Source organism: Cibotium barometz, chromosome 65, assembly GCF_041138505.1.
Source record: "Cibotium barometz isolate CiBa-2024 chromosome 65, ASM4113850v1, whole genome shotgun sequence".
Classification (NCBI taxonomy): domain Eukaryota; kingdom Viridiplantae; phylum Streptophyta; class Polypodiopsida; order Cyatheales; family Cibotiaceae; genus Cibotium; species Cibotium barometz.
The window spans coordinates 17,246,487-17,260,949 of record NC_141110.1 but is presented as its reverse complement, the minus strand read 5'-3'; the positions used below and the strand labels follow the sequence as shown (position 1 = coordinate 17,260,949).

Below are 14,463 nucleotides of genomic sequence, written 5' to 3'. Positions count from 1 at the left end.
TTGTGCACACATACGGGTTTGTGTGTTTATACAAGTGTGTGTGTGGATAGAGGGGGGTGTGCATGTGTAGTTGTTTTAGTTTTTTATTGCTTTTTGTTTTGTTTTGTCTTTGAGGCATAATTGTTTAAGTTTTTTATTACTTTTTGTTTTGTTTTTATCATGTAGCATGTAATGGCACGTGAGAGCTCGACCGAATGTGGAGCTTGAACGTCGGAGTGCAAATGGTGAGTGCATTTGGGGTCTAGGGGTGAGGACATCCCAGTCGAAGCACTAACTAGCTATAGAGCTAGGCAGCCGGATGACCGAGTGGCCAGATGATCGAACTACTATGGATGGCAGACCCTATACTAGTTAAATGAGTGTGTACACTCATCATTATCCTCTATGGTTGGGTGGTGACTAGAGCTTGAGTACCCTCTTGGCTATGGCACGCTCTAAGGGGATGTGACATTGGTAATGTCATGTAGCCTTGTAATGGCATGTGAGAGCTCGACCGGATGTGGAGCCTGAATATCGGAGTGAAGACAGCAAGTGCATCCAGGGTCTAGGAGTGAGGACATCTTGATTGGAGCATTGGCTGCCATAGAGCTAGGCAATCAAATGATCGGGTGGTCCAGATGGTCAGACTACTATGGACGGCAGACCCTATACTAGTTGGATGAGTGTGTACACTCATCATTATCCTCTACGGTTGGGGGGTAACTAGATCTTGACACTCTTAGCTATGGAAAACTCTTAAGGGGATGTGACATTGGTAAAGTGGTGATGGTCTCTCTCCTTGTTTCTCGCTCACACGTGTGAAGCACCTTCAAGGGAGGATAAGCCATAGGAGCTCAATGCTTAAAGTAAGCAACAACCCACCCGTTTTTGGGGATAAGAAGAAAACCTTAGAGATAAGGTTTCAATAGGTGGCAAGAACGGCCGTGAAGTTTTCGAAGAAAGGCAAGTAGGTGCCACTCCTCAACTGAGGTAAGAAGCAGCATTGGAGAGACAACAACAAGTACCATCACCCGGAGCATATGCTCCTAGAGCTGGACGATCTAAAGGAGAGGGGCCTTTTTACAATCACAAAGGTGAAGGAGATAGCAAGGAGGAGATGTAAGTTTGAGTTCCGTCTAGAGCACTGAGCCAAGGTGAAGGAGGACCATCAGGAACTACATCCAATACAAGATGTCTGGAGAGGCAGCTTCACAAAAAAGCCCTCATGTGAGATGGTAGCCCTCCCTCTATGACAGAGCCAACACCATGTGCATCATGAGAGCTCATTGGAGTGGAAAGTCCATCTTTGAGGTGAACACCTACTATCATGGCTAGTGGGGCACTGCTCACAACACTGCAATGGATTGGAATCTCAATACAATGATGACACAGTTGATGGCCTACTGAGATGTGAGAAGTGGTTTACGAAGACAAGAAGAGCTTGAAGGTGGCTAAGCCAACATCGTGGCTAGATAGGTTAATGGGACTCAGTTATAGGAGTTGTAGGACTCCACCAACTTTTTATGTTGGTGCACACGGGTGTCAATCTCCGCTACACGAGTTGATGGATATCAACCCACTGGTTTATTGGCTTTGGTTTGTTGGGCCAAAGGAATATGCGTGTGTCGTCTAATCTATGGTTTTCTAAAAAACCATATTTGTTCGGAGAGGGTTTTCCAATGAGTTTCTCTATCTTGACTAGTTTGTTAAGATGTTAGGTTTCGTTATTTAACAACCGTAGTTTTGTTTGCTTGCTTGGTATAGCAACATTGCTTGGTCCGTAGAGACGCAATCCTTTGTGCATGGTTTTCAACATGCCAAACCAAGTTTATGCTTCATAAGAAAATGTGAGTTATGTTCAAGCTTTGAACATTGATTTAGTTTGAGGAACATCTTTCGCGCAAAGATTTTTGAGTCGGGTTCTGACCCATTGTATGGGAAGGGGAAAAGTGAAAAGCCTTTTTCCCACCTTATTTACCTCAAACTGTCAAATATTTTTAAAGCTAGAAGGATGTTTCATCTCTTCAATTTGCTTTCGAGTTTCGTAGAAATCTTGTAGAGTTTCGTCAAGATCTAAGGTTTGTAGAGATCTCAGACTTGGATTTGAGAAATTTTGAGTAGCTTTTGAGGTTCCTAGCAATCCTAAGCTATGGGGTTCATCGTAATCCCATGCTCAAAATCAACAGATTTTGAGTACGTATAACCCAAGTATTAAGGCATTTATTGTTTGTTATTCATCATGTTTACATTTGAGTATGTAGCTACTCCATTTTATGTGGAATATGATTTGTTCCATTTGTTTAAATAATTTGGGAATGTGTATGACATGTTACATCGTCTTAGGAAATATTAGTTGTGAATTTTCTTGTTTTCGCATTGTAGCTCCGTAAAATTTGCAATCCAAGTGGTTGGGGTTACACTTAGCCCAAGATTTATTGTATTAATTCTACAAGCTTTCTTCAGACTATGTGCTTTGTCAATTGAACATTTTACCACACAATACAGTACAAATTGCTAAAGACTTGTAACTAACAGCCGTGTAATTTGGTTGTGCTAATGTGGTTTCTAACCACAAGAGAAAGATCTTTGATGTCACAAAATATGCAAAGAAATCTCTTGTATGTCAAAAGAACATTCAATGAAGTTTTTGGGACTTTGAGAACTTTTAAGGCACAATAGGGCATTCATAGAACTCAAGTAAGCAAAGGTTTAGCCAAGGTCACTTGTTGTCTGTTGCACCTACCGCTCATGAAATTTCTCTTGCCCATGCCTAGCCTGGGTAACACATTCACTTTTAGGGTGGGTTTAAAGAGTCCATCAAAGAGCACACTAATGTGGCATGACATTTGTAAAAAAGTGGGGGTGACAAAACACACCAAGCCAAACATCTCATTTTGGGGCTTGTTAATTGTCCTAGCCAAACATGTTATCCAAAACGTGCATAGAGCAAAATCGAACAACCGCCCCCTAGCTAGATATCTTTGCTCTCAAACTCTGATATGCCATTGCTGATTGTTGTTGAGAGCACGTTGGCAATTTAAATTTTGAATTTTGTTACTGAAAACCTTTGCGGACATTTTCTCCTTTATGTGACCCGAGCCTTAGAAGTTAGTAGCGTTTAGCATTGATACGATGTGCATTACAACTTACCATAAAAAACAAACCCCCTCATGTTATTTGGGTACTGCAGAGATTATTGTACCATCTTGTTGTTGAAGTGGGTGCGCGCCTGTTGGGCACTACCACCCGTGCCATCCATGCACTTGCGGTAGGCATACAAAAATCCTCTGTGCGCACTCAGTCAGTTTCCAAGCTATGGCTGGCCTCGAGCAGATCCGGAAGAAATTGCTGCCGCTCATGAGCACAGACAACAGCTTGTGCCCGGACATGTCCATTGATGCCACGGCTTCTTACAAGGTAGCCAAAGTCTCTCTCTTTCTTGAGCAGATTAGGATAGTAAGAAGTGGATTTCTGAAGTTTCAGAACGATTAGGGGTTTATTGCTGGGGTTTGATGTCAGAAATCAGAAGAGTATCTCAGAATGCACAATTGGAGTGCTAGGGTTTTGTAGGGATGTGTGAGGCTGCACGCTAGTCACCAGGTTTTTTCCAGGGATACACAGCCGTTTGCTATATATAGCCTATTGCTAGGGTTTTTGATTAAGCTTCCTGAATGGGTTATCATTGGCCAGGTTGATGCACAACCAACCTATAGGGTTTTTCCAAGCTTTCAAGATGCCTCACCTACGGCTAGAATTGCAGCAAATTCACATATATCACGTAAGAGAAAAGAGAGAAGGCGGATCAGCCTTTCATAATGCTTGATATTTCAGCAGGTCATTCCTTTGTTGATGGGGATAGTGGCTCAAAACCAATCCTTGATGAGAAGTTTGGGATATGGGTTGTTGTTACACTTGGTATTCAATGAGCCAAAGTAGTGTTGAGAACACGGCATTGCCCCAATAGCGGCCAGGGTTTGGCAGGACCCATTATCAGTCATCAGGTCTTTCTATGAATCCACTGCGATGGGTGAACAATTTAGTGAAGCTGCCTTGATGCCTCACTATTGGCTCGTAATATTCAAGATTTAGATTCATTTGGTAGGATTTGTTGTGAAGCTCCCTCAGATGCCAACCTAATGGTTGGGTTTCTTTTTAGCTTTAAGAATGCCGAATGCATAATCAATGGCCGCGGTTTCTGTGAAGTTGTTGAGTCCATGGGATTGCACTTCAATGGCTAGGGTTCTTTTGTAATGCAGAACAGTATGCTAGTGTTTTTTTTTTTTTGAAGCTGTTGGAAAGCACTTTCATTGTTAAAGTTCTGCAGGTAACAGCAGGTGGAACACTGAATCTTTTAAGTAGGTCATGTGGAGAGTACAATATCAACGAGCTTGGATTTCACAAGCGCTCCTCGTCTTCATCCTCATCCACCGCTGCTACTGGTGGCATAGATGACAGAGCAGGAGAGGCTCACAGTGATGGCATGGGGGGAGGAGGGGGCTGGGAACGAACATACCGATGTGCTTCCCATGAAATGTGCGTTTTTGGAGCCATTGGATGGGGTGCAAGCAGTGTTGTCCGCAAGGCCATCCATATCCCAACCCACAGAATTTTAGCTCTCAAGAAAATCAACATTTTTGAGAAGGTCCAATGCTTGCACCTTATTGTCGAAAAACTTATTTTGCCCTTGCTCAACCTTGAAACTAGTGCTAGGGTTGCTAACATTAATTTTCTCTGTCCTTTCTTCTGTTTTTGGGCAGGACAAACGACAGCAGCTTCTTAATGAGATCCGTACCCTGTGTGAGGCACCGCGAGCACAAGGTCTGGTGGAGTTCAATGGAGCATTTTACACCCCAGATAGTGGGCAGATCAGTATTGCACTGGAGTACATGGATGGAGGATCACTTGCAGATATTGTCCGAGTCAAACACAGCATACCAGAGCAGATTCTGTCGGTTATCACAAGAAAAGTTCTCCAGGCAAAATCTGTGGCTTGAAGTTCTTTTTTATTAGCATGCTAATAGTGTGCACTGAACTCTTTTTGAACTGATGGTAATCATCTTGCAAGGTGCAGGGTCTGCAGTTTCTGCACGGAGTGAGACATTTGGTGCACAGGGACATAAAGCCAGCGAATCTGCTCGTGAATCTAGACGGTGAACCCAAGATCACAGATTTTGGAATCAGTGCTGGCCTTGACAACTCAATCGCAATGGTCAGATGTCTATTTGAGTTGAAATGCTTATGTCTCCAGATGCAAGCAACTAAATATTTTTGATCATCCCTCATTTTTCATGCTATATCATGCAGTGTGCTACCTTTGTTGGCACAGTGACGTACATGTCTCCGGAAAGGATAAATAATGAATGCTACTCATATCCAGCTGACATATGGAGTCTGGGTCTCTCACTTTTGGAGTGTGCAACAGGCGAATTCCCATACAATGCAAGCAAGGGACCTGTTAACTTAATGCTCCAAGTATGCACTAATGCACCTACCATTTTCAAACATTGCGAGTCTGTATTTTCTTAGATCTGACATCCTAATTATTCCTTTTTTGAGGGGATTATGTGGTGTGCGCATTGGTTTTTGAGATATGTATAATCATTTGCATATTCTCAAATAGGCCAGTGAGAGAACAGTCCCCCTCCCTGGGTCAGCAGGCCCCCATCTTGGCGGCCCATCAGTAATTGTGGGACAACCTTATTCATGCAACCCTCCATGTGTCCCATGGACTTCACTGTACCCAGCCTTAGCTTGGGCACATTGGATTGCAGTGAGACATTGAAATAGTGGTGTTCTCTGAACTTTGAAGTGACACAGGGGGTGTAAACTATGTGACATTTGGACATTTGTACCTTGTGTGTTGAAAATATGCTTGCCACATGGCAGGTGATGTATGATCCTTCACCATCACTTCCAGATGATCGCTTTTCACTCGAGTTTCGCTCTTTTGTTGATGCTTGTCTGCAAAAAGAAGCAGATGCGAGGCCAACTGCTGAAGAGGTCTTCCTTTACAAAATTTGTTCCTTTTTTGCCCATGTTTTTGGTTATGACGACATAATGAGAACAATTGTTTTCTTACTGTATGTGCAGTTGTTATCACACTCTTTCATAAGGAAATATGAAACCACAGAGGTTGATTTAGCTGCTTTCGTGCAAAATGTTTTCGATCCTACAGAACGTCTAAAGGATCTCGCTGATGTGAGGTTCTTTGTCTTGTTTGACTTATCTTCTCTTTTCAGTAGGTTTAAAATTGTCACTAATATCTATTTCATGTTGAAAAAGAAGTTTTCAAAAGCAGCAATTTGGAAAGCAAGTCTCAAAAACTTGACGACGTTTGTTTCGCAGATGCTTACGATACATTATTACATGATGTTTGATGGCCTGGAAAGAACATGGCCTCACATGAAGACAATTTATAGGGACGACTCTGCTTTGACGTAAGTAGCTGTAGGGTTTGAGTAACATCTGGCCTTGTCAAGCAGTACATTACTACATGGTTCATGTGATGATTTGAATGACCTAATCTAGGTCCCGAATAAGGAAACAATGTTAGATTTGATCGTATGCTATGGCAAAGTGACTGAACTGTCATGCATTAATTTTGGCTCTTTTTTGGGCTTCAGGTTTGGCAACCAAATGATCATTGGAGCTGAGGATATTTTCAACACTCTTTCAAGCATCCGGCGAATGTTGATTGGTGAAAATGTTGATGACAGACTTGTTCATGTGGTGGAAAATTTGCAATGTTGTGCATATGCCAAGCGTGGGGTGATGATTCGTGCCTCTGGGTCTTTTGTTATTGGCACTCAGTTCATACCAACTGGAGATGGAGTTCAAGTAGAGGGTCTTCCACATCACGCCTCCCTTGATTTACAGAAAACACGAATGGGTACCTTCAATGAGCATTTTATTATGGAGCCTGGCGAGCAATTGGGGTGCTACTACATACTTAAGCAGGAGCTCTTCCTGCAGCAATAATTCGGTCTCTTCTTGGTGTGTCTGTTTAGAAACAATCATTAACTTTAAGAATTGAACTAGTATAACAGGTGAACATACTGGTGGGAATCCTCTGCATAGACGCCAATGTGGTATGAAGCTTACAAGGTGCGTGGTGGTTTTCTTTCCCTGAGTGCCTGCATAGCTGCCCTCTTAGCGTTCCTGTGTTGCATGATTATTGAGGTTCTCTTATCTTGCAGTACAGAATGTGATGCTTAGCCCTACTTATTGTAGGTGTTCAAGACTGTTGCTTCGTTGAAACCAATGGATGGAGTAGAGACGATTCAATCACTCCTCAAATGGTTCCAATTTTTGGTCATAGGACCTGCCGAAGCTAGGGTGATTGGTATGACTATCTTTTTCGTTCAGTGCTTGGTACATGAGGCAAGGTCCACATTTCCTTGTTCTTGATGAAGCTAGAGATCTTTGGAGGGCAATTTATGAGGGGTTCAAAGTCAGCAATCGTCTGTATATAGTCCTGTATTTACTGACTCTCAGCTAGTAGAGAAGTCTCGTCTTACAATAAGATCTCAATTGCAGAGTCACGTTGTACAGTTGGTGTAAACTGTGGTATAGTGACAAAATGCTGTAGTCAAGTAAACTCACAGCTTACAGTGCTTTGATTGGGGGAATCCTGATCCCAATATTTAAGATGACGTCTCATCTTCCTCCCCCCCTTCATCCTTCAGGCAGGCTCATCTTCAAATGAGACATGCTGCTTCTCCAATAGGATTTTCTGAGCTCGTCTTAGAATTAAACCAGGGTTGTAGCTTTGCCTATCATTGATGTACATGCTTCCCCTCCAACATTTTGACACTAAACATGAGATCCTAACACTTGTAATTCTTGGGCCCAATAGAATGTGAAGTAAAGATAAGAGGTGGAGGCACGATTGCCTTGAATGCATATGTGCTGGCAGGTCCTCTCAAACTGTAAGTGTTTGAAGTTAACACTAACATATGTGGTTGGTTCCTTTACACTCGAGAACTAACCCCTCTGCGAGGCATCTTGCACGTGCCATGTCTACTGAACACATCGTAGGGTAAAGTAGGAGAGAGACCAGTCATTGTGGTTTGTCTAATAAAGTAACATGCCCTTTGTGTACATTGATGAGTAGGGTTGTGCTAGGGTAGAAGAATCTTCTTGCTCGGATGGAAATTTTTGTTGCATGGAATTTGTAAGGTAACACTAACAAATGTGCTGGGTCCCTTTACACTTGAGAACTAACCCCTTTGCCAGGCATCATGCACCTGCCATGCCTACTGAACACAGTGTAGGGTAATGTAGGGGAGAGACCAGTCATTGTGGGTTTTGTATGATAAAGTAACATGCCCATTGTGTACAGTGATGAGTAGTTCTTTGCTAGGGTAGAGGCATCTGCATGCTCGGATGAAAAATTTTGTTTCATGGAGTTGAAATCAATAAGATCTTAAGGCTAGAAATATAAGAAGCAATGCATGGACAATAGATTTGGTGCAAGAGAAAGCATTAGCAGTTTAGGAAAGATGCATATGGGCCAGAATTGTGGTTAAAAATATCTCTACACTCCGTAATGTGGGTTTTGTATGATAAAGTAACATGTCCATTGTGTACATTGATGAGTAGGTCTGTGCTAGGGTAGAAGCATCTACATGCTCGGATGAAAAATTTGTTTCATGGAGTTGAAATCAATAAGATCTTAAGGCTAGAAATATAAGAAGCAATGCATGGACGAGAGATTTGGTGCAAGAGAAAGCATTAGCAGTTTCGGAAAGATGCATATGGGCCAGAATTGTGGTAAAAAATATCTATACACTCTCTAATTTGTTCATCAATTAGACAACTATCAGCCCCTAACCTAAACAATAGAATGTGTACTTTGATTGTAGTCGAGCTGCCATTGTCCCAAAAAGGGTTCAACACAATCTTTACCACACTTGAACTATTAATACTATTAAACAAGATAGCAATCATAAAATTTAAATGACATTGCAAATAGGGTTGGAAAGGCCAATCCCCCTTGTAATATGATGTATTACGAAGGAATCCTCAAGACAAGCATATCACACGAAATTTTCTAGTGAACACTTTGCAAGCATGGTTTGTCGAAGTCGGGGTTGATTCTATAGCTTTATCCCAAAGAACTTCATACCCCAATCCCTAGTGATTTGCCACCTATGCTCTAGTGGCATTTGTACATAAGCATGTGTGTGCTAAATTGTGATACAGGAGTCCTAAATGGACATGTGCACGGATGTATAGTAGGTAAAATAAACTTGGAGAAGCTCTTAGCAACAAATTTGTAAGTAGAAAGTAACTTTCAATTATCGTTTCAATGATAGAAATACCTAAAAATATTTTCAAGAGGTACATAACCAAGAGAGAACAAATATAAGAAACTTGAAGATGTGGTGAAAGTATAACTTTGTAGGCTTGACTTCCATTCTTAGTGTCCATAATATTTTTTCAAGGAGGTAGACCTTCTCTTAGGTTGCACAAGAAGAAATAACATGGCACCTTGTTCAAACCCTTGATGAGTTCACTTTGGGTTGAAATATTGCTTTTGCCTATGTAAGATAGTTGTGATATCTTTCCAAATACGTTGACTTTGATAATCCGTTTCATCTAACGTTTGCTTAGATACAAAAATTCTAATCATTGGATCTGGCCAAGTAAGGGTGTCCAATGATCTTGTCCATGTGTCTCTACACATGATAACAATGTAGATCTATTCATCAAGGCGCTCTCTAAGGAGAAGTTTAAAGCTTTACTCCCAAGGGCTCAACAACAGTGTAGGACTCATTTGACAATTGATCCAAGGGTTGGAGAAGCAAGAAAACATGCAAAAAACTATGTGGATTGGTTACGCACAAAATTTTCTTCTACTTTCTCAAGAAAAAGGTGCTTATTTGCCAAAGTAGAGAGAGAGAGAGAGAGAGAGAGAGAGAGAGAGAGAGAGAGGATAAGCCTTTATTTAGTGGGAGAAGAAGAACCACTCAATAAAGGTCCCCCTCTCCTATAAGTGGAGAGGGTGCCCATTTAGTCTTTTAATTAAAAGTGTCAGATTTATAAGAGCTTGGTCGGACACCATCCAATAAGTATCCAAACTCACTCATAACCTATCCACCACTCTTTGAGAAGTGTGGATGCCTAAACTTATAACTTGTCTGATCATACTTGGAGTGTGGACCTACAAAACAACTAAGTGACTTATAACTCTATCCAACATGAACAAAGAGTTTAGTCACATTTGCCACCCATCTACAGTCTATAAGCAAGGTTAGAATTTAGATTCACACAGTTTACGAGAGGGCATTCCTTGCACGTAGATCTTGCAAGTAGTAAAACTTTTCACGCGAAAACGGCTCTAGGCATGCAAGTATGCTATGTATAAGGATTGATACAAATCTTGCAGGCAGTAAAACATTTCATGCGAAAACAACTCTAGGCATGCAAGTATGCCATGCATAAAAATGTGTTGGACTAATCCCTGTTATTTAGCTTGCTTGCAGCAAGCATTTCTTCCGAGCGTAGACATTATGTCCCTAGGCCAACCGGAATACCATAATGATGCAAAGCAAAATCCCCAACCTTTCATATCCAACCTATCAGCCCATTAGTCTTTGGCCGTTGGTGTACACATTAGTCTCCTATCCTCATAAGGTGGCAATCCACATGTCCCTTGGCGTAGACATAAGTCCTTTGCCATGAGGTATCATGTCCACATCATGGAGCTTGTCCATAGGTTCCAAAGAGGTCTCGAACCTTTCTTTATCAACATAGTAATAAGCCAGAATGTATCCGAAGTGTTGAGAAAAAAGTACGTGGTGAAGTGCAATGTCACTACAGCTAGAGCAATTTTGGGGGTGGGCCAACGTGATGTTCTTTTGATCCCGTCAGCCCTGTCAAATCCAAGATCTCCAAGAGCCTTAAAATCACCAAAGATACTTACAATTTCGAGGAGGATGAGAAAAGAGTCTTTGAAAGCAGAGCGAGAGAGAGAGAGAGAGAGAGAGTGTGTGCGTGTTCAACCTTTAATTTTCAACGTTCCACTGCTGCGTGAAGGGGGGGTTCGTTCTGACAGTTGGAAAGAGCAGTTGAGACGTTGCAAGTTTAAGTTGGTGTCGCCTTTTCTAGTCTGTTATTTGCTGTTCGTGTTGCCTATCCTTTCCTTCTATGATCATCGGTACCAAAGCTTGTATTTCCCACAAAACAAGGTGCATTGCATTGCATTATAATTCATGGATACTTGGATGGGCAGGATATAGGAACTCTCTCCATTGAGAAGGTGCTGTAGAGTATCCATGACAATGGACACCATGTGCATTCAAATGATATTTGCAAGTGTGGGCAAGCGCAAGGGCTCCCTTTCAAAATTTTGGTTTTTAAATCACAGGAAACATTTGTATGCATGACAAAAATAAATCTTACCTTAAATTACACAAGACCTACATTAACCCCCTCACCCTCTCCCTCTCTTGAATGCAAGCCTAAAACATCCCATTCTAGTGAGGGAATCAATTGATTAGAGGAGCAAAGTTGCATTGTGGGTACACAATAACAAATGGAATGGCTAATCCTACTTTATTGCCCTAACCAACCAGAACTAGCCTGCTAGGGAGAGACTTAAGTTACTTTTCATGCAGACCCAGCTATGCTTGCAGAGAGAGTTGCGTTATAAGAATCGTCACAGGACATTAGGGCACATCACTAGCTATGGCAAGAGTTTTTTGGACATGAGAGCCATGCATGAGCTGTTGAGCTACAATGGCATGCCCTTTTGAGACCCATAGCACATGGCCTAGTGTGCTTCACTCACAAGGCAGCACGGGTACTTAATGGGGTGTCCTGCTCTTATGTGACATATTTAGGCTTCACCATCCCACCACCACCACCACCACCACCCATTATACTTACCTAGCTTTAATCTTGCCACACATCCCCTACCTCCCACCGTCACAACACACATTTACTTTCATCGTGACCTTGACTCCATCTACTCTAATAATCACCTATATGGCCACACAACCGACCATGATTTTCACATCATTATTTTCAACCATCACAACAGATCACATCCATTGTACACTCATCCGCCCAAGCCAGCAACACACCCTTTTTGCTACACTGTCGAACCCTCGATGGGCCTTAGAACAGGTGGTACGATGATGGGTGTAAAGTCACACACCTTCACCTCCTTTGGAAAAACGAGATCTCTGCACACAAAATGAAGAGATTTTTGTCGCCTTACCTATGGGAAGAAGCATGCATTTTTTGCAACGCAAAGTCAAGGTCGGACACCTTGGACTCATGGCATCTTTTTCCGAGGAAAGAAAGACATCCATACCCATCATCGACCCTCTAATATGGGAGACTTACACATGCCACCTATACGACATCCCAAATCACTCTCCCCTGGACCAATCCCACATCTCGGCCCAATGTTAACAAAACACTATTGAGATTGCACAATGGTAAAGCAAAGGACAATGAGAACCTCCGCATGGAGCACTTAGCACATCGATCCACAACCTCGGCTCCCATGCTTGCATGTGAAGGCCTTTACTACTCCTACCACAAACACCATCGTTCCATAAGACAGGACGCCGTACATACCCAAATAACTACTGACTATCATGATTACCTTGGAGGCAAAGATTGGCACTCTGACAAAAAGATTGGCAGAGAGCGGTAGAAGACTTTAGGAAGGACTATTTGATATTGGATTACATCATTACTCTCGAGGCCATGATGGAGGCCTTTCCAAAGAGATCATTAGCACTGCAAGGGCTCCCACTCTCTTTGACACTCTTTTGACTATACATTGACGAGATGTCAAGTTTCATTTATCGATAAGGTGGCACAGGTTCATGACTAGCAGACATTGATACCCATTCTCATATATGCAGATGACAATCTTTACATTGAACCTACCACAAGGGTTACACCTAGATGCATTGCATCCCTTCTGTGATGAGAAGGACCGCAAAAAAACCCTCGGGAAAACCAAAATTATGCCTTTTAATACTCCTAGAGCCGAACACTCCCTTACATACAAAGGAGATGAGGTTGAGTTGCTTGTATCACATGTATATTCGGGGATCACTTTTGCAAGCACTCTTTTTACTATGCATGTGGATGCCCAAGCATGTTTTGAGTGAATCTACAAGGAATCTAGAACCAAATGCTAGCTATTTGATATTTTAGTCTACACAATATATTATGAGGCATACACCCACTACTAAGAATCTAGAACCAATGGTTGGCTATTTCATATTCTAGTCTACCCATGATCTATGGGACATCCTTTGGGGACAAGTTGCAGAGAAGGCCAACCTATGTGAGTACACGTTATGATGTTCTCACGCATGATCAAGAATAAGCCATTAGTGCCACATGCCATACTATTAGACAAGTTTGGATCAGCCCATGTCATAAATGCCATGTTCCAAATTGTCACGTAACGTAGAACATCTTAACAATATTAGAGATCACCCCCCACGATTGGCCATAGGTAGATGACATAGGAGTCACAGTAGCTATTGGTATGCACACATCACCACCACCACCAATTTGTTCGAGTCAAACAACTTTTAAATGACCACATCTCTCCCTTTAAGGTTAGCTTGGACTCTACCTTAATCTCACTCTAGGAGATCAATAGCATAATTCACCTAGAGTTGAATAGACTTATATGGACCAGAAATGGATACCCTCACCTAATCCTTTACAAGAGAGCACTTCTTGGGGATTACTAGGGGGTGAATTCATTGCAACGCCTAGTTACCCCCACAAACACACATCCCACGTTACGAGAATTGCCATTGGTTGATTGAGGGTGTCACCACCTTCAGATTGGGACAAGGATAGCAAAGGGCATCCCATGGGATAGACACGCATGCAAGATATGTAGTACTAAGAAGATCAAGTTTGAGAAGCATTACATACTTAGATGCCCAATTTACTATGAGATACATGGACTTCAACGTTGCTTCTTTGTGAAGGGGCTAGGTTCCCTTTAGGGGTGATGTATTATACAGATCAAAGATGCTTGGGACTGTACCTACTAGAGCTAAGGCACCACATATACAGAATATTGAGGCATTAGCTCAAAAATATTGCACAATTATCCATCACAAACTCCTTCAGCCCTCGGGAGAGTCCAAAACTTAACCCATACGAGAACCGAAGGAATCATTGGAGCATGACACAGCTATACATCCCCATCAAGTGAGCACCACCCACACTTGCAACAAGTTGGCACCACCCACTTTATTTATTTTATTTTTATTTTTTGTGAAGAGACATTACACTCCCACCACCCCATCTTGTGGAGTGAAGGGAGGGGAAGATTCAAACTCGCACCATCCTTGGCTAGAGTGTTCACCACTAGCCAAGATGGCCGGCGCCCGCCTCCCCCCCGCACCACCCACTTCAGTCCTTCAAGAAAGAGCACAATGCCTCTAGAGAGCCCCTCTAGATCTGGGACTTGCTTCAGCAACACAAGGA

General features: G+C 42.2%; 1 protein-coding gene across 1 annotated transcript; it reads left to right on the top strand.

Moving 5' to 3' along the window:
• The first annotated feature begins 2,983 nt into the window (after positions 1 to 2,983).
• MKK3 (mitogen-activated protein kinase kinase 3) lies at positions 2,984 to 7,881 on the top strand. Its single transcript, XM_086797451.1, has 10 exons — positions 2,984 to 3,396; positions 4,304 to 4,621; positions 4,737 to 4,955; positions 5,051 to 5,188; positions 5,284 to 5,451; positions 5,866 to 5,979; positions 6,070 to 6,177; positions 6,325 to 6,416; positions 6,603 to 7,083; positions 7,210 to 7,881. Exons 1-9 carry the CDS (start codon positions 3,295 to 3,297, stop codon positions 6,955 to 6,957), a joined length of 1,614 nt encoding a protein of 537 aa, XP_086653577.1. The 5' UTR covers positions 2,984 to 3,294; the 3' UTR covers positions 6,958 to 7,083; positions 7,210 to 7,881.
• The last annotated feature ends 6,582 nt before the right edge of the window (positions 7,882 to 14,463 follow it).

Excerpts from the sequence above, each read along its gene's own strand:
- MKK3 (XM_086797451.1), top strand. The coding sequence starts at position 3,295 with ATGGCTGGCCTCGAGCAGATCCGGAAGAAATTGCTGCCGCTCATGAGC. Across the intron at positions 3,397-4,303 it reads ATGCCACGGCTTCTTACAAG|GTAACAGCAGGTGGAACACT; the intron begins GTAGCCAAAGTC and ends AAAGTTCTGCAG. Across the intron at positions 4,956-5,050 it reads TCACAAGAAAAGTTCTCCAG|GGTCTGCAGTTTCTGCACGG; the intron begins GCAAAATCTGTG and ends TGCAAGGTGCAG.